This window comes from Melanostigma gelatinosum (genome assembly GCF_949748355.1).
Source record: "Melanostigma gelatinosum genome assembly, chromosome: 8".
Lineage (NCBI taxonomy): Eukaryota > Metazoa > Chordata > Actinopteri > Perciformes > Zoarcidae > Melanostigma > Melanostigma gelatinosum.
The window spans coordinates 28415195-28435519 of NC_136641.1; the positions used below are offsets into that span (position 1 = coordinate 28415195).

The 20325-nt window shown below is 44.2% G+C and overlaps 2 protein-coding genes across 4 annotated transcripts in view; one reads left to right on the forward strand and one right to left on the reverse strand.

The window, feature by feature from the left end:
* Positions 1-1586: 1586 nt before the first annotated feature.
* On the reverse strand, positions 1587-15582 carry LOC306781581 (synaptophysin-like). Its single transcript, XM_079274488.1, has 8 exons — positions 15554-15582; positions 12679-12744; positions 7461-7585; positions 6960-7158; positions 6680-6871; positions 3956-4171; positions 3555-3635; positions 1587-2507 (listed from the first exon to the last, which is right to left on the reverse strand). Exons 1-7 carry the CDS (start codon positions 15569-15571, stop codon positions 3570-3572), a joined length of 882 nt encoding a protein of 293 aa, XP_079130614.1. The 5' UTR covers positions 15572-15582; the 3' UTR covers positions 1587-2507; positions 3555-3569.
* A 574-nt stretch (positions 15583-16156) lies between these two features.
* irak1 (interleukin-1 receptor-associated kinase 1) overlaps positions 16157-20325 on the forward strand; it is an 11662-nt gene continuing 7493 nt past the window's right edge. For all 3 annotated transcript variants that reach the window (XM_079273573.1, XM_079273575.1, XM_079273574.1), the window contains exons 1-3: positions 16157-16428; positions 17705-17872; positions 17969-18019. In XM_079273573.1, the coding sequence (XP_079129699.1) occupies positions 16317-16428; positions 17705-17872; positions 17969-18019 (331 nt within the window). In that variant the 5' untranslated portion in view covers positions 16157-16316. The remainder of the gene's footprint in view (positions 16429-17704; positions 17873-17968; positions 18020-20325) is intronic.

The window sequence follows — 20325 nt, forward strand, 5'->3', positions numbered from 1 at the left end:
CTGTTGAACCTCTTCTTTACATTTGTCAACACTGTGGAACCTCTTCTTTACATTTGTCAACACTGTGGAACCTCTTCTTTGCATTGGTCAACAGTGTGGAACCTCTTATTTATGTTTGTCAACACTGTGGAACCACTTCTTTACGTTTGTCAACACTGTGGAACCTCTTCTTTACGTTTGTCAACACTGTGGAACCTTTTCTTTACATTTGTCAACACTGTGGAACCTCTTCTTTACGTTTGTCAACACTGTGGAACCTCTTCTTTATGTTTGTCAACACTGGAACCTCTTCTTTATGTTTGTCAACACTGTGGAACCTCTTCTTTACATTGGTCAACAGTGTGGAACCTGCTCTTTACATTGGTCAACAGTGTGGAATCTCTTCTTTATGTTTGTCAACACTGTGGAACCTCTTCTTTACATTGGTCAACAGTGTGGAACCTCTTATTTATGTTTGTCAACACTGGAACCTTTTATTTACATTTGTCAACACTGTGGAACCTCTTCTTTACATTGGTCAACACTGTGGAACCTCTTCTTTATGTTTGTCAACACTGGAACCTCTTCTTTACGTTTGTCAACACTGTGGAACCTCTTCTTTACATTGGTCAACACTGTGGAACCTCTTCTTTACATTGGTCAACAGTGTGGAGTGTGGAACCTCTTCTTTATGTTTGTCAACACTGTGGAACCTCTTCTTTACATTGGTCAACAGTGTGGAACCTCTTCTTTATGTTTGTCAACACTGGAACCTCTTCTTTACGTTTGTCAACACTGTGGAACCTCTTCTTTACATTGGTCAACACTGTGGAACCTCTTCTTTACATCGGTCAACAGTGGAACCTCTTCTTTATGTTTGTCAACACTGGAACCTCTTTACATTGGTCAACAGTGTGGAACCTGCTCTTTACGTTGGTCAACACTGTGGAACCTCTTCTTTACGTTTGTCAACACTGTGGAACCTCTTCTTTATGTTTGTCAACACTGTGTAACCTCTTCTTTATGTTTGTCAACACGGTGGAACCTTTTCTTTAAGTTTGTCAACACTGTGGAACCTCTTCTTTATGTTTGTCAACACTGTGGAACCTCTTCTTTATGTTTGTCAACACTATGGAACCTCTTCTTTACGTTTGTCAACACTGTGGAACCTCTTCTTTATGTTTGTCAACACTGTGGAACCTCTTCTTTACATTTGTCAACAGTGTGGAACCTCTTCTTTGTTTGTCAACACTGTGGAACCTCTTCTTTACGTTTGTCAACACTGTGGAACCTGCTCTTTACATTGGTTCACCTGAAATGTTTCTATGTTGTAGCATCTTTTGTCACCTAACGTTGCTACTTTGTCTCTGTAACATGGATCCTTGTTGCTTTGCAACCATGGCGGCACATAATACCTTTACAAACAGCGAGGAGACAAGGGAGGAGGGAATGAGGAGACAAGGGAGGAGGGAATGAGTAGACAAGGGTTAAGAGAGTGAGGAAACAAGGGAGGAGAGAGGTAGGAGGACACAAGGAGACACTAGAGATCATCAGTTCATTGGTTCACTCTCAGGTAACAGACTCAGAACACTTTGTAGTTTATTGAAACTTTACATTGATAAACACAGCCGGGGGGGGGGGGGGTGGTCTCCTAGCAACAAGTCACACACATCATCATCATCATGGTTACTGATGCTGAACAGAATATCATCATACAGGAATTTACATCACAGACGAAGAAGAAGAATCAAGTTTGTTTTCAGACCCAAAACTTCCCAGAAAGACTTTTACAAAATAAACAGCTCACGGCTGCTGCTGATTGGCTGAGAGCCGAGAAGAGAAGACAGTTGACGAATCACAGACGTCCGTTTGAAGAACACCAGAACTCTGAGACCTTAAGTCTCTGTTCTTATCGATGGAGTCTGGTGTGTTTGTTTCATGAGTTGAAGCTTCACAGATGTTTGTTGAATACAGATCATTGAGCGTGATCAGGTGTGATATTGATTATTAATATTAATGAGTCATATTGATATTCAGACGGACGTTTGTAGAGACAACAAACATACAAACAGTGCAAACTGTAATGACCAGGAGCCATTTTGGATCCAGGCCACCATGAAGCTGGAGTCCGGACCGGGTTGTGGGCGTCGCCGCTGTGACATCACTTCCTGTGTTTATTTACATGCAGCAAGACAAACAGCCAACAGCTGGGAGGTGATGTCGGCGGATTCTTCGCTGGTTGTAGTTTGGATCTGATTGGTGAACCCGGTCTGAACAGCTTCATGATTGGCCGGTGTTGATCCTGGAGGGGGCGGGGCATATCCTGGGGTTCAATAGGAAACATGAAGATATAATCTATACAACACAAACATACATTCTGTCCACAGGTTATGTTCTTTTATATGAATAACTCATTAATTCATTATCGAGGACATCTAACCCCCCCCCCCCCCATTCACTCTGCAGACAGGAGTGTTGCATTGTGGGTAGGTTGCAGGCGACCCACTCTTGGTTCACTCCAGTGTTTCCTGTGCAGGAGACACACATGAAAAACAGTCAAGTCTCTAATAATGATAATATATATAATATATAATATAATCAGTCTCTCATAGTATATATCAGGGGTCTTCAATGTTTATCAGGCCAAGGACCCCAAACTGATAGAGATGGAGCAGGGACCCCCGACTATATATATTGTATAACATTGTGTTTTATATTAAATGGGCCTAGTACCATGTATAAACATACCTCTTTATTGTGCATTCAGTACTAAGCTATTCAAATAATACACAGGTTCATGTTTTCATGTTATGTTGAACAGGTGAGAGGCACAGTGAGCAGGGAGGCCGTGACACTGACATTTATAAACATACCTTGTCAGCTGATACCAATGCCAATATCAACATTGTCTGTCAATTGCATGATAATCATGCAAACAAGCTGTTCACACTGATGTTTTCATTTTAAACATAAATGTGGAAACTAAAATGAGTGATGGCCTATTCGTGCCACTGCCATGCATAAAGATACCTGTTATCTTTCATACAATACTGAACTGTTACAATAATGGACACATTCATGTTTAGAGAAAAAATATATATATTTATTATTTCTTTTTTTAATTGTCTAATCAACCAAAAATGTCGCGGACCCCCTGCAGTACCTCCCCAGACCCCCTAGGGGCCGCGGACCCCCTGTTGAAGACCTCTGATATATATTATAAATAATATAGTATTTATATATATATATAATATAAGATGTATATATATATATATACATATATATATTATATAATAAGTCTAATAATAAAAGTATCACTGATAATTGTATAAAAACTGATGAATAATATTTAGTTTTAATAAAGAAAAACTAAATTTGGTTCTCTTAAAACGACGGATATGGAGCATAATTTAAATCATCTGTAGTTTCATCAGTGAGTTTCACATATTTCAGGCTCTAGTGAGTCACAATGAACTAATTATTTATTTATTGATCACTGGACTTTTCATTTAAAGTGCCTTGACGAAGTGACCAATCAGGGAGCGACCCCAGCCTCTACTTCCCGTGTGACTCACCTGCTTCCTGTCTGTTCACATCTGATTGGAGAAGGAGGTTGGCGCCCCCTGCTGGCCGTAGCCCTGGCCGATCTCTGCCTCCTGTAGGAAACAGGAAACACAGTCATGTGACGTGGTCATGTGACATGGTCATGTTTCATGTGACGTGGTCATGTGTCTAGTGACGTGGTCGTCACGTGGTCACGTGATGTGTGACGTGGTCATGTGACGTCTTACATCTTGCGTCGACTTTTAAAACGTAGTTCAAAGTCGTAGTTCAAACGTTTAGTCGTGCATTTCTGAATTTTTATAATAATATTTAAAATATCGAACTGACAAGAACAATATTTACATGTTTGGGGATTTTACTCAGAAGGAAAAGTAATTTTTAAACTTGGTCCTCGTTTCTTTGGACTCCTCACCTGGTTGTACCCCTGCTGGCTGTACTCGGGTTGGTAGCCTCCCTGGTTGCCGGCGTACGGGTCCTGTTCGTACGCCCCCTGCTGGCCGCAAGTGTCCGGAGCGGCGGGTTTGTCCTGAGGAGGCGGAGCTCTCATGAAAGGAGCGATGATGCCCGTCTCCTTGAAGACGAACCACAGGTTCCCGACCCAGAGGATCAGGTTTATGAAGCCGAACGCCTGGAGGAAGACCGGAGAGATCATATCATACATTATTATATTATAAACACATTTATATATATTATATTGTAGGTGCGTGGAAACAAACAAGGAGGAGAGTATTCCCTTTGGCTGTACCATGTGGCCGTTTATTTCCATCCATACAAAACCTACACACATTCACTTCCTGCCACCCTTTAACCCCCCCTGTCACCAGGGTTACGCCCCTTTCCTTAAAGGGGCCCCATGAATTCGGTAGTTCCCTACAATATTATATATAAATGTAAATACAATTTGTAACAAATTTGTAACATATAAATGTATTATATAAATATGATATATGATATATAAACGTCTGAACAGGAGCAGTGAAAGTCTAAAACATAAATTGGATCCTGAATGTGACTTTAAATAACTACTGAGTAGTTATTATCCACACGGTCCTCCATGTGGACTATAGTCCTCCATGTGGACTCCGGTCCTCCATGTGGACTATAGTCCTCCATGTGGACTCCGGTCCTCCATGTGGACTCCAGTCCTCCATGTGGACTCCAGTCCTCCATGTGGACTCCAGTCCTCCATGTGGACTATAGTCCTCCATGTGGACTCCAGTCCTCCATGTGGACTCCGGTCCTCCATGTGGACTCCAGTCCTCCATGTGGACTATAGTCCACCATGTGGACTCCAGTCCTCCATGTGGACTCCGGTCCTCCATGTAGACTATAGTCCTACATGTGGACTCCGGTCCTCCATGTGGACTCCGGTCCTCCATGTAGACAATAGTCCTACATGTGGACTCCGGTCCTCCATGTGGACTATAGTCCTCCATGTGGACTCCGGTCCTCCATGTGGACTGCAGTCCTCCATGTGGACTATAGTCCACCATGTGGACTCCAGTCCTCCATGTGGACTCCGGTCCTCCATGTGGACTGCAGTCCTCCATGTGGACTATAGTCCTCCATGTGGACTGCAGTCCTCCATGTGGACTATAGTCCTCCATGTGGACTCTGGTCCTCCATGTGGACTCCGGTCCTCCATGTGGACTGCGGTCCTCCATGTGGACTCTGGTCCTCCATGTGGACTCTGGTGCTCCATGTGGACTCCGGTCCTCCATGTGGACTATAGTCCTCCATGTGGACTCCGGTCCTCCATGTGGACTATAGTCCTCCATGTCGACTATAGTCCTCCATGTGGACTGTAGTCCTCCATGTGGACTCCGGTCCTCCATGTGGACTCCGGTCCTCCATGTGGACTATAGTCCTCCATGTCGACTATAGTCCTCCATGTGGACTGTAGTCCTCCATGTGGACTCCGGTCCTCCATGTGGACTCCGGTGCTCCATGTGGACTATAGTCCTCCATGTGGACTCCGGTCCTCCATGTGGACTATAGTCCTCCATGTGGACTCCGGTCCTCCATGTGGACTATAGTCCTCCATGTGGACTATAATCCTCCATGTGGATTCCGATCCTCCATGTGGACTCCGGTCCTCCATGTGGACTGTAGTCCTCCATGTGGACTGTAGTCCTCCATGTGGACTCCGGTCCTCCATGTGGACTGTAGTCCTCCATGTGGACTCCGATGCTCCATGTGGACTGTAGTCCTCCATGTGGACTCCGGTCCTCCATGTGGACTATAGTCCTCCATGTGGACTATAGTCCTCCATGTGGACTCCTGTCCTCCATGTGGACTATAGTCCTCCATGTGGACTCCGGTCCTCCATGTGGACTCCGGGCCTCCATGTGGACTATAGTCCTCCATGTGGACTGTAGTCCTCCATGTGGACCCCGGTCCTCCATGTGGACTATAGTCCTCCATGTGGACTATAGTCCTCCATGTGGACTCCGGGCCTCCATGTGGACTATAGTCCTCCATGTGGACTGTAGTCCTCCATGTGGACTGTAGTCCTCCATGTGGACTATAGTCCTCCATGTGGACTCCGGTGCTCCATGTGGACTGTAGTCCTCCATGTGGACTGCGGTCCTCTATGTGGACTGCGGTCCTCTATGTGGACTATAGTCCTCCATGTGGACTGTAGTCCTCCATGTGGACTCCGGTCCTCCATGTGGACTCCGGTCTTCCATGTGGACTCCGGTCCTCCATGTGGACTCCGGTCCTTCATGTGGACTATAGTCCTCCATGTGTACTCCGGTCCTTCATGTGGACTATAGTCCTCCATGTGGACTCCGGTCCTCCATGTGGACTCCGGTCCTTCATGTGGACTATAGTCCTCCATGTGGACTCCGGTCTTCCATGTGGACTCCGGTCCTCCATGTGGACTCCGGTCCTTCATGTGGACTATAGTCCTCCATGTGGACTCCGGTCCTCCATGTGGACTCCGGTCCTCCATGTGGACTCCGGTCCTCCATGAAAGAGGAGGTGGACTCATTCGTCCTCTGATAGATCTTCATACGTTTGTATCTTTGACTTCTTTTAGAACGACAGATGAATATTTAACAGAACTGAAACTCTGGTTTCTTTCAGCGGTGAGTCTCAGCCCACCAGACCTGCAGAGTCCTCATGGTCTCACCACGGAGGTGTTGAGTCCGGACATGACCGGGTCGTGGACTTCGCGGCAGCGGTTCCCTTCGGTCTCGCAGGCCGAGATCAGAGTGATGACCTCGTCGGGGTCGGTGGCCGTCTTCACGTCGGACAGACCTTTGGCCCACGCAGCCGAACTCACCAACCACATGAAGGAGAACACGGAGGTCACCGCCAGGTCCTGCACACACACACACACACACACACACACTGTGACACACACGTCTCCCAGAGGTCAGAAGTCAGAGGTCTCGCAGCGGCGGACTCACGAGCAGCGGGCCCTTGTTGTTCTCTTTGTACTTGTCGAAGAAGAAGACGTAGATGCTGAGAGCCGCGGTGGAGTAGAGGAAGGCGAAGACGCCGATGGTGACGAAGAACTCTGCTGAGGAAGAGTAGTCGCCCACCAGGAAGAGACGCTCCGTGTTCCCCCCCTGACAGGTGGGGGCGTCGAAGTACACCTGGTGGAGTCTGAGAGAGGGGGAGGAGCTTCAGCGTTAGCTACGTAGCTCTGATGAGGATGTTTTATTGATTGTCAGAGGAAACGTTTATAAAACACTCATATGAATAAAATAATAATAACTAGAAAAGAACAATTACTAAAGTTCTACTTGAACTTGAGCATTCTAACATGCTAATGTTAGCTTTAGCATGTACACATTGCTGACATGCTATTGCTGACATACTAATGCTAACAATAGTATTATGTACATGCTAATGCTAACATTAGATTGATTGATTACATTGATAATGTTGATGAGTGCTGCACTGACCTGAACGGATACTCAAACTCCACCTCGATAGCCAGGTCGCTCTCTGTCCGGTTCTTACACTCCACCGCCATCCGGAACATCCCAGAATAACTGCCACAGGTGGAGAAGGCAAAGATGGCGAAGAACTGGAGGAGACCAAATATTATTGGAAAATAACTAAAATACAGAGATTCACTGCTGCTTTCAGCTAGTGCTGGGCGGTATGACCAAAAATGTGTATCATGGTATTTTGTAAGATTCTGGTGGTTTCACGGTATATCGCGTATTTCTTTTTCTCGTGTTAACGCATGTTCTATCACTATCTAACTCAGCAGTTTGCCTCCGGTTTCCACTCCGCTCTCAATGTACAAAGACAATTTTACAACAAACAACTAAAAATATATCTATAAAGAATAAGAAAGGGCAGCAAAAAAAAGTAGAACAGATGTAGGTATAAACATTTAACAGCTATATACAAAATAAGTATAAATAGGGTATATATAGGGTATATATATATATATACACACACACATGTGAACATAAACCTATAAACAATGGTGCAAGTGGTGGTAACAGTGCAAACAGAGGTAGTGGTGCAATACAACTTATTAATTGTTCATGAGCATGATGGCCAGCAGAAAGAAGCTGTTCCTGTGTCTGGTGGTCTTGGTGTACAGAGCCCTGTAGCGCCCTCCAGAGGGGAGGAGGTGAACAGCTTGTGTCCAGGGCGTGAAGGGTCTGCAGAGATCTTTCAGCCCGTTTCCTGACTCTGGAGGTGAACAAGTCCAGGATGGAGGTCAGGCTGGAACCAATGATCCTCTCTGCAGACCTGACAATCCGTTGCAGTCTGTTCCTGTCCTGTTTGATGGCCGATCCAAACCACACAGTGATGGAGGAGCAGAGAACAGACTGGATGATGGTGGAGTAGAACAGGATCAGCAGCTCCTGAGGCAGGTTGAACTTCCTGAGCTGGAGCAGGAAGTACAACCTCTGCTGGGCCTTTTTCCTGATGATGTTGATGTTGGGGGCCCACTTCAGGTCCTGGGAGATTGTGGATCCCAGAAACCTGAAGGTCTCCACAGCAGACACAGTGTTGTTGAGTATGGTGAGGGGGTGGGGGGGGTGGGGGTGGGGGTGGGGGCAGTGTTGGGGGGCTCCTCCTGAAGTCCACTGTCATCTCCACAGTGTTGAGCTTGTACAGCTCCAGGTTGTTCTGACCACACCAGAGGACCAGCTGTTCAACCTCCCGTCTGTACGCAGACTCATCACCGTCCCTGATGAGCCCGATGACCGTTGTGTTGTCTGCGAACTTCAGGAGTTTAACAGACGGGTCCTCTGAGGTGCAGTCGTTGGTGTAGAGGGAGAAGAGCAGTGGGGAGAGACCACACCCCTGGGGGATCCATTGCTGATGGTCCGGGTGCTGGACCACATCCCTGGGGGATCCAGTGCTGATGGTCCGGGTGCTGGACCACATCCCTGGGGGGTCCAGTGCTGATAGTCCGGGTGCTGGATGTGGTGTTTCCCAGCCTCACCTGCTGCATCCTGTCAGTCAGGAGGTTTGTGATCCACTGACAGGTGGAGGCTGCACAGTGAGCTGGAGAGTTTGGGTGGAGTATCTCTGGGATGATGTTGTTGAACACTGAGCTGAAGTCCACAAACAGAACCCTGGGGAGTCGAGGTGTTGCAGCATGTAGTGCAGACCCATGTTGACTGCATCATCCACCGACCTGTTTGCACGGTAGGCAAACTGCAGGGGGTCCAGCAGGGGTCCTGTGATGTCCTTCAGGTGGGTCAACACCAGTCTCTCAAAGGACTTCACAACCACAGACGTCAGGGCGACGGGCCTGTAGTCATTAATCCTGTGATGGAGGGTTTCTTGGGGACCGGGATGATGGTGGAGCGTTTGAAGCAGGAAGGACTTCACACAGCTCCAGTGATCGGTTGAAGATCTTTGTGAAGATGGGGCCAGCTGGTCAGCACAGACTTTCAGGCAGGAGGGGGACACACCGTCTGGGCCTGGTGCCTTCCTGATCTTCTGTCTGTGAAAGAGCCGACTCACATCCTCTTCACAGACCCTCAGTGCCGGTGGGGGGTCGGTTGGGAGAGATGAGGAGGAGGCAGGGGGTGTAGATGGTTGTTTGATGGTGATGGGGCAGGTGTGGGGGGGGTGGTGAGAGTCGGCTTATCAAACCTGCAGTAAAACACATTTAGGTTGTCAGCCAGTCGGTGATTGGCCTCAGTGGGGGGGGGGGGGGTCTCCTGTAGTTGGTGAGGACTTCCAGGCCTCTCCAAACTGACGAGGGGTCGTTGGCTGAAAACCTTTTCTCCAGCTTTTCAGTGTAGCTCCTCTTAGCTGCCCTGATCTCCCTCGTCTCTGTGTTCCTGGTCTGGTTGTACAGGATCCTGTCCCCACCTCTGTAGGCCTCCTCCTTGGCCCGATGAAGCTGCCTGAGTTTCTCAGTGAACCAGGTTTATTGTTGTTATACGTGCAGAAGGTTTTAGTCGGCACACACATGTCCTCACAAAGACTGATGTATGATGTCATAGTGTCAGTGAGGTCATCCAGCTCTGTAGCAGCAGCCTCACAAACACTCCAATTAGTGCAGGCGAAGCAGGACTGTAGCTCGTTGGTCCATCTCTTCACAGTCTTCACCTCAGGCTTTGCAGATTTTAATTTCTGCCTGAAGGTCTGGAGAAGATGAACCAGACAGTGACAGAGAGTCCCAGAGCTGCACGGGCTACTGAGCGATATGCGTCCTATTACAGTGCAGCAGTGGTCCAGTGTGTGTTTGTCCCTGGTGCTACACTTCATATGCTGTCTGTATTAAGATGCTGTCTGTATTTAGGCGGTTCTTTCCTGAGGTTTGCTCTGTTGAAGTCCCCGAGAACAATGAGCAGGGAGTCTGGGTGTTTGTGCTCCATGTTGTTGATCTGCTCAGCCAGGTGTTGGAGAGCCTCACTCACAGGCCTGAGGATGTAGACACCGACCAGGGTGAATGAGGAAAACTCCCGGAGTGAATAAAAAGGTTTGCAGTCTATGAAAAGTGTTTCCAAGTGAGGGCTGCATGATTCCTTTAACACTGTGACATCAGGACACCAACCTTCGTCAATGTAGAAGCAGATTCCGCCTCCCCTCGTTTTCCCGACAGCGCCGTTACGCGGTCCGCTCTATGTACCAACGTACATGTATAACAAATACCACACAGACCCGGCTCCTCTCTTGGGCACAGACTCTATCGGTGCACCTCCGGTCTGTCTTTGTTCCTCCTGCATCGCTCTGTTCTGTTCTTCAATGTAACGTTACTGTAGCGACGGCGCCTCTCCCAGCTGTTAGCAGACTGTTGTGCTAGCGGGCTAACTAGCGAGCTTTACCCTGCATGCGGTTCGGCAGTGAAATTTTATAAATGTACAATTATTCGTGTTACAAACTGTTTATGTGTCACAGACTGTTGTGTCGTGGTGTTTTGTTGCTACAGAGCGTTAGTTGTGGGTTATCAATTGTTGTTATGAAGTTATAACCATGACTAGAGGTCCCTCTCAACACACTCAATACAACTAGCTCCTCGTGTAGCGCTACCAGCCGCGAACAATACATTCTGCTGCCTGTTGAAGACAGACAGCAGTAGTTTCTATGCACCGGTATGACGGTGTGTGAAAATTCATATCACACGGGAAATTAAATCCGGTATACTGCCCAGCACTACTTTCACCTACACGCTAACATGATCACAGTGACAAAACTATCATGCTTATGTTTACCATATTCACCATATGTTAGCATACTAACACTAGCTAATGATCAGTAATCTTTAGTTCTATAGGTGTTTGTTCACAAACCAAAGTGTTGGACACATCAACATGTTGACCTGAGGATCAATAAAGTTATTACAGTTCATCCTGAATGATGAAGAAATATTCATCTCCATCCCATAATAGTTGTTGAGATGTTTCACCTGAACCACTTCACCTTTGTTCATGTTCTGCTTTAAAGCTGCATTGTTAGAAAGGTTTTTGCCCTGAGGGTCTGAGGCCCATGAGGGCTTGTTTGTTTTAAAGTCTAAATGTTTATCAAAAATCTTTGATAGAACAGTAGATGTTTGATAGAACAGTATATGTTTGATAGAACAATAGATCTTTGACAGAACAATAGATCTTTGATCAAACAATATATCTTTGATAGAACAGTAGATGTTTGATAGAACAGCAGATGTCTGATAGAACAGTAGATGTTTGATAGAACAGTAGATGTCTGATAGAACAGTAGATGTTTGATATAACAATAGATCTTTGATAGAACAATAGATCTTTGATCAAACAGTAGATGTCTGATAGAACAGTAGATGTTTGATATAACAATATATCTTTGATAGAACAGTAGATGTCTGATAGAACAGTAGATGTTTGATAGAACAGTAGATGTCTGATAGAACAGTAGATGTTTGACATAACAATATATCTTTGATAGAACAGTAGATGTTTGATAGAACAGTAGATGTTTGATCGAGCAGTAGATGTTTGATAGAACAGTAGATGTTTGATAGAGCAGTAGATGTTTGATAGAACAGTAGATGTTTGATAGAGCAGTAGATGTTTGATAGAACAGTAGATGTTTGATAGAACAGTAGATGTCTGATAGAACAGTCGATGTCTGATAAAACAGTAGATGTTTGATAGAACAGTAGATGTTTGATAGAGCAGTAGATGTTTGATAGAACAGTAGATGTTTGATAGAGCAGTAGATGTTTGATAGAACAGTAGATGTTTGATAGAACAGTAGATGTCTGATAGAACAGTCGATGTCTGATAAAACAGTAGATGTTTGATAGAACAGTAGATGTTTGATAGAGCAGTAGATGTTTGATAGAGCAGTAGATGTTTGATAGAACAGTAGATGTTTGATAGAACAGTAGATGTCTGATAGAACAGTCGATGTCTGATAAAACAGTAGATGTTTGATAGAGCAGTAGATGTTTGATAGAACAGTAGATGTTTGATAGAACAGTAGATGTCTGATCGAACAGTAGATGTTTGATAGAACAGTAGATGTCTGATAGAACAGTAGATGTTTGATAGAACAGTAGATGTCTGATAGAACAGTAGATGTTTGATAGAACAGTAGATATCTGATAGAACAGTAGATGTCTGATAGAACAGTAGATGTTTGATAGAACAGTAGATGTCTGATCGAACAGTAGATGTTTGATAGAACAACACATGTTTGATAGAGAGATGAACTGACCCATTGCAAGGCCTTAATGAAGCCTAGAGGAACCTTCAGCACCCGGAACTGACCCTGAGCCACCATCTGCAGACAGAAAGAGAGAAGACGGTTACAGTAATTTAGCAGATGCTTATATCCACAGTGACTTACACTTCAGATTCAATCACATTAGGCTGTAGGCACAGCTATGGGAGCACTTTCTTGGGTCAGGGACACATCGACGTGCCACCGGGGATCGAACCGCCGATCCTCTGATTGAAGGATGGCCCTGCTCTCCACTTAGCCACGGTCAAATTATTTCAACAGAAGTTTATTATGGTTGAACCAGGATTTAAACATTTGAGCACAAATAAAATCAGACAGAAAATGAGTGAAAAATACAAAAATAAATATAATAAACAAACAAAACAACAACTAACATATAAAACAAATTTGTTTTAAATTTGTAGTAAAATCTTTAATTCATAGTAAAAACAAAATGGCATACAAGCGTATTTTTCATCTTTGTATTGATAATTTTTGAGAAGATATTATAATATAAAAATGATTAAGATGTTTTTCATTTAAAACAAGTAAGTTGATGGAACAGACAAATGAACAACTCCGGTTACAGCTTATTGAATACAACACACAGCAACACTCCAAATCTGGAACATTTTCACGATGTTCTCAGAATGTTTTGGAACATTTTCACAATGTTCTCAGAATGTTTTGGAACATTTTCACAATGTTCTCAGAATGTTTGGGAACATTTTCACGATGTTCTCAGAATGTTTTGGAACATTTTCACGATGTTCTCAGAATGTTTTGGGAACCTTTTCACAATGTTCTCAGGGTGTTTTGGAACATTTTCACGATGTTCTCAGAATGTTTTGGGAACATTTTCACGATGTTCTCAGATGTTTTGGGAACATTTTCACGATGTTCTCAGAATGTTTTGGAACATTTTCACGACGTTCTCAGATGTTTTGGGAACCTTTTCACGATGTTCTCAGAGTGTTTTGGAACATTTTCACGATGTTCTCAGTGTTTTGGGAACATTTTCACGATGTTCTCAGATGTTTTGGGAACATTTTCACGATGTTCTCAGAATGTTTTGGAACATTTTCACGACGTTCTCAGATGTTTTGGGAACCTTTTCACGATGTTCTCAGAATGTTTTGGGAACCTTTTCACGATGTTCTCAGAATGTTTTGGGAACCTTTTCACGATGTTCTCAGAGTGTTTTGGAACATTTTCACGATGTTCTCAGTGTTTTGGGAACATTTTCACGATGTTCTCAGATGTTTTGGGAACATTTTCACGATGTTCTCAGAATGTTTTGGAACATTTTCACGATGTTCTCAGATGTTTTGGGAACATTTTCACGACGTTCTCAGATGTTTTGGGAACCTTTTCACGATGTTCTCAGTATTTTGGAACATTTTCACGATGTTCTCAGAATGCGTTGGAACATTTTCACGATGTTCTCAAACGTCACATTTTGTCAAGTCATTCTTAGTCACATGAGTCGTCAGTAACGTGACTCAGATACGTGTCAAGTTAAAGTCAAACACTCTTCTTCAACCTGACTTCCTGTGAAGACAGAAGTTTATTTTGAAAAGACGGCAGAGAGGAAACGTAGAGTCATGATGAGCTGTGTTCTGAAGATGATTTAATATTTCAGTTTAATAACAGGTTTATAATTTAAGATGAACTGACAGACGGATCAATATTTCCTCTCAGATTTCAGTCTGTTGATCTCAGATCAGTTTAATACTGTTTCTGACACCAGACACATGATTTATGATGAACAGCCCAAAACTACTCAATATATATTTATATATACACACACTGTTATTATAACAATAGTATTGAGAGATTACAGGATAGATTTTCATTAAATAAAATGATAAATTCAAAGAGATATCACATGAGTATTATGAGTGATATGTGTAGTACTTTGTTGTAATATTTAAGAGTACAGTCTCGTTGATTTGGTGCTATCTTGCAGTAATATTTCAGCAATATTGAATGGTGATACTTTAGTAATATTGTATAGAATATAGCAGTAATATTTCATAATAATATTGCAGTAATATAGTAGGAATAAGTAATATTGCAGTAACGTATATCAGTAATATTTTGTAGTAGTATATTTATATCAGTAATATTTCAGTGTATTTGAGCAGAATTCTACAGACTTCTCGGTCTCCATCTTACAGTGAGGATACCGGTAATAACCCGGTTATTAACGGGATAAATAAGGCGGGAGCAGGTTGGATAGGACAATAAGAATCCTTCAAACCAGATCCGGTTAGACCCGCAACAACAACATCATCATCATCATCAGCTGCAGCATCCCAAAAGGAGAGGAACCCCCCCCAGCCTCCATTTTACACACACACACACACAGAGGGAATGTGTCGCACGCGAACACGGAGCAGCTGAATATTTGTTTTTCCTCTCGTTCTCCTGCAGACAGCGTTCAGGGCTGAATCCCCCGATCACAACCGGATCAATACCTTTGACATTAATGATCTCTATCAGTCCGATGATGACATCAATAATGACAATAACAATACTTCATGCATAGAGAACAGATCTTACTCTGATGTTCTGCTTATTATCGATATAATTCATATTCATATGATATAGATCCCTCCGCCGTGATGCGGCCCGGCACACACACACACGCGCACACAGCCTTCTAACACGAATCACAGACACACACACACACACACACACACACACCGACACACGAACACACTGACACACACACACACACACACACACACACACACACACACACACACACACACACACACACCTCGAGCATAGAGCACGACTCGGGACAGAGAAGAAGAAGAGGAAGAGGAAGCAGGACGGTGAGATGTGATGAAGATGTTCGTACCTTATTCACGAGGTCCATCCTGCCGCCTGTCGAGAGGAGAGAGAGGAGAGGAGAGGAGGAGGAGGGAGGAGGAGGGGTGGGGGGCGTCATGTAGTAGGAGGTGATGACGTGATGATGATGATGATGAAGGCCTGTAGAAATAGTGAATCTGTCAATGAATATATTAATATATAAGATATCAAATTGAACTTATTCATATCAAATTAACCAAAATTACAAAAGTCATCAAATATATATGTACATACATGTGTATATATATATATATATATATATACATATACATATATATATATACATATACATATATATATATATATATATATACATATATATATATATATATACATATATATATATATACATATATATATATATGTATTACATTTACATTACAATAACAATTATTATAAACATAATAATGATTAATAATTAATTATGACTTTCTATCTCATACATATGACTTTCCATATATTTTACTCTAAACCAACGTTTGTTTTGTTGAGTTACAGATAAATTTATCAGGAGACCCGGTGTGAGGCTACACGTCTTTTATTGTGGAGGGGTACAAACCGGAAGCGACTCTTATTGCAGTGAGATTGAGCCGCAGAGGCCGGAAGCAGCAGAGGAGCTAAACTTGTTTATATTACAGAGTTTTTAAAGTTTGTAGCTTGTTCGATCCGGACGGTTCTGAAGTGATGGAGACATCCGGGTACTTTTAGCTGTTAGCTGTTAGCTTCAGGTACCGTTTAGTCTCCATTAAAACATGTCTTCAGGAGACTACAGAGCGACTTTTCTCTACCAGCTGCCGCCCTCCGTCCTCTGGGAGTTCTTCCGGGTCATGGACGGCCTGTCGGACCTGGACTGGACCCGCTTCGGTGAGTCAGGACCAGGACCAGAACCAGGAGCTTCTGTAGCTGCTAACGGCTAAAAAGGTGTAATGTTAACTGTAGCTGCTAATGGCTAACAAGTTGTAATGCTAACGTTACTCGGTGAACAAGTAACGTTAAGTATTTTTAATTTAATTTTTTATACCATATTGATCCCTTTAAGGGGGAAATTAGTCTCTGCATTTGACCCATCCCTGTATATAGGGAGCAGTGGGCTGCCCATGACAGGTGCCCGGGGAGTACACAAGTAACGTTAAGTACACAAGTAACGTTAAGTACACAAGTAACGTTAAGTACACTGTAACGTTAAGTACACCAGTAACGTTAAGTACACCAGTAACGTTAAGTACACCAGTAACGTTAAGTACACCAGTAACGTTAAGTACACCAGTCATGTTAAGTACACCAGTCATGTTAAGTACACCAGTCATGTTAAGTAAGTTACACTGTAACGTTAAGTACACTGTAACGTTAGGTACTCAAGTAACGTTAAGTACACAAGTAACATTAAGTACACAAGTAACGTTAAGTACACAAGTAACGTTAAGTACACTGTAACGTTAAGTACACAAGTAACATTAAGTACACCAGTAACGTTAAGTACACCAGTCATGTTAAGTACACCAGTCATGTTAAGTAAGTTACACTGTAACGTTAAGTACACTATAACGTTAGGTACTCAAGTAACGTTAGGTACACAAGTAACGTTAAGTACACCAGTAATGTTAAGTACACGTGTAACGTTAACGACACAGGTACCATTAAGTGCTCCAGTAACATTAAGTACACAAGTAACATCAAGTACACTGTAACGTTAACACGGTGTAATGCTATTTTGTGAACAAGTAACGTTAAGTTCACGAGTATTATCCTGATACTGAAGTAAAAGCAGATTAGTATTACCCTGATACTGAGGTAAAAGTACACTAGTATTATCCTGATACTGAAGTAACAGGACACTATTATTAAAAAAGCTGGATTATCTATATTAAAGTGTTAAAAACTACTCTATATTCCATCTGCTGCTAGTTTGTGAGGATCAATAGTTTGATCTTCATCAACAATAGATCATCATCATTGATTAGTTGATTAATCATCTGTGAATAACTCAAGCTGTCAGATGAAGATAGTAAAAACTACAACGTTTAAGTACGAAGTAGCAGAACATGGAAATAATATGTTCAAGTTCCTTAAAGTAGGATACACAGTACTCTGATTGGCTCTGGTTGGAATCATTGATAAATGCATTTACATGTGTTTGAAGCCTCAGAGGTCCTCAGGGATCAGACCGCCATACGATTGGCAGAGAAGATCACGAGGCGGACAGACTGGGTGATGAACCAATGGGAGAACAGGAACGGTTGTGTTGGGGAGCTGATCGACCTGTTGGAGCGTCTGGAGCTGCTCCGCCCCCGTGATGTCATCCTGGGCTGTGAGTTCTCAAACACCACAGCTGACTTCTCTCTCTCTGCAGGGGCCTCCAGTCTGAAGCCTTCCTCACCTCCTCTTCCTCCTTCTCTCTCTGCAGGGGCCTCCAGTCTGAAGACTTCCTCACCTCCTCCTCCTCCTCTACCCAGAGGTAACACACACACACACACACACACACAGGTAACACGCACACAGGTAACACGCACACAGGTAACACTCACACACACACAGGTAACACTCACAGGTAACACACTCACAGGTAACACACTCACAGGTAACACACTCACAGGTAACACACAAACAGGTAACACACACAGGTAACACACACACAGGTAACACGCACACAGGTAACACGCACACAGGTAACACACACACACAGGTAACATGCACACAGGTAACACGCACACATGTAACACTCACATGTAACACTCACATGTAACACTCACATGTAACACTCACAGGTAACACTCACAGGTAACACACAAACAGGTAACACACACACAGGTAACACTCACACACTCACAGGTAACACACTCACAGGTAACACACTCACAGGTAACACACTCACAGGTAACACACTCACAGGTAACACACAAACAGGTAACACACACACAGGTAACACGCACACAGGTAACACACGCACACAGGTAACACACACACACAGGTAACATGCACACATGTAACACTCACATGTAACACTCACATGTAACACTCACAGGTAACACTCACAGGTAACACACAAACAGGTAACACACACACAGGTAACACGCACACAGGTAACACACACACAGGTAACACACACACAGGTAACACACACAGATAACACGCACACAGGTAACACACACACACAGGTAACACACACACAGGTAACACACACAGGTAACACGCACAGGTAACACACAAACAGGTAACACACACACAGGTAACACTCACACAGGTAACACACTCACAGGTAACACGCACACAGGTAACACGCACACAGGTAACACACACACAGGTAACACACACACAGGTAACACACACAGGTAACACGCACAGGTAACACACAAACAGGTAACACACACACAGGTAACACTCACACAGGTAACACGCACACAGGTAACACGCACACAGGTAACACGCACACAGGTAACACACACACAGGTAACACACACACAGGTAACACTCACACAGGTAACACGCACAGGTAACACACAAACAGGTAACACACACACACAGGTAACACTCACACAGGTAACACACTCACAGGTAACACGCACACAGGTAACACGCACACAGGTAACACACACAGGTAACACGCACAGGTAACACGCACAGGTAACACACACACAGGTAACACTCACACAGGTAACACACTCACAGGTAACACACACACAGGTAACACACTCGCAGGTAACACACACACAGGTAACACGCACACAGGTAACACAGGTTCTTCATCTCGTTCTTCATCTCTCATTCTTCATCTCGTTCTTCATCTCTCGTTCTTCATCACTCGTTCTTCATCTCCTGCTCTTCATCACTTGTTCTTCATCTCCAGCTCTTTATCTCTCGTTCTTCATGTCTCGCTCTTCATCTCCTGCTCTTCATCTCCCGTTCTTCATCACTTGTTCTTCTGCTCCCGTTCTTCATCTCCCGTTCTTCATCTCCCGCTCTTCATCTCCCGTTCTTCATCTCCCGCTCTTCATCTCCCGTTCTTCATCTCCCGTTCTTCATCTCCCGCTCTTCATCTCCCGTTCTTCATCTCTCGTTCTTCATCTCCTGCTCTTTATCACTTGTTCTTCATCTCCAGCTCTTTATCTCTCGTTCTTCATGTCTCGCTCTTCATCTCCTGCTCTTCATCTCCCGTTCTTCATCACTTGTTCTTCTGCTCCCGTTCTTCATCTCCCGTTCTTCATCTCCCGCTCTTCATCTCCCGTTCTTCATCTCCCGCTCTTCATCTCCCGTTCTTCATCTCCCGTTCTTCATCTCCCGCTCTTCATCTCCCGTTCTTCATCTCTCGTTCTTCATCTCCTGCTCTTTATCTCTCGTTCTTCATGTCTCGCTCTTCATCTCCTGCCCTTCATCTCCCGTTCTTCATCACTTGTTCTTCTGCTCCCGTTCTTCATCTCCCGCTCTTCATCTCCCGTTTTTCATCTCCCGCTCTTCATCTCCCGCTCTTCATCTCCCGTTCTTCATCTCCCGTTCTTCATCTCCCGTTCTTCATCTCCCGCTCTTCTTCTGCCGCTCTTCATCTCCCGCTCTTCATCTCCCGCTCTTCATCGCCCGCTCTTCATCGCCCGCTCTTCATCGCCCGCTCTTCATCGCCCGCTCTTCATCGCCCGCTCTTCTGCCGCTCTTCATCTCCCGCTCTTCTTCTGCCGTTCTTCATCTCCCGCTCTTCATCTCCCGCGCTTCATCTCCCGCTCTTCTTCTGCCGCTCTTCATCTCCCGCTCTTCTTCTGCCGCTCTTCATCT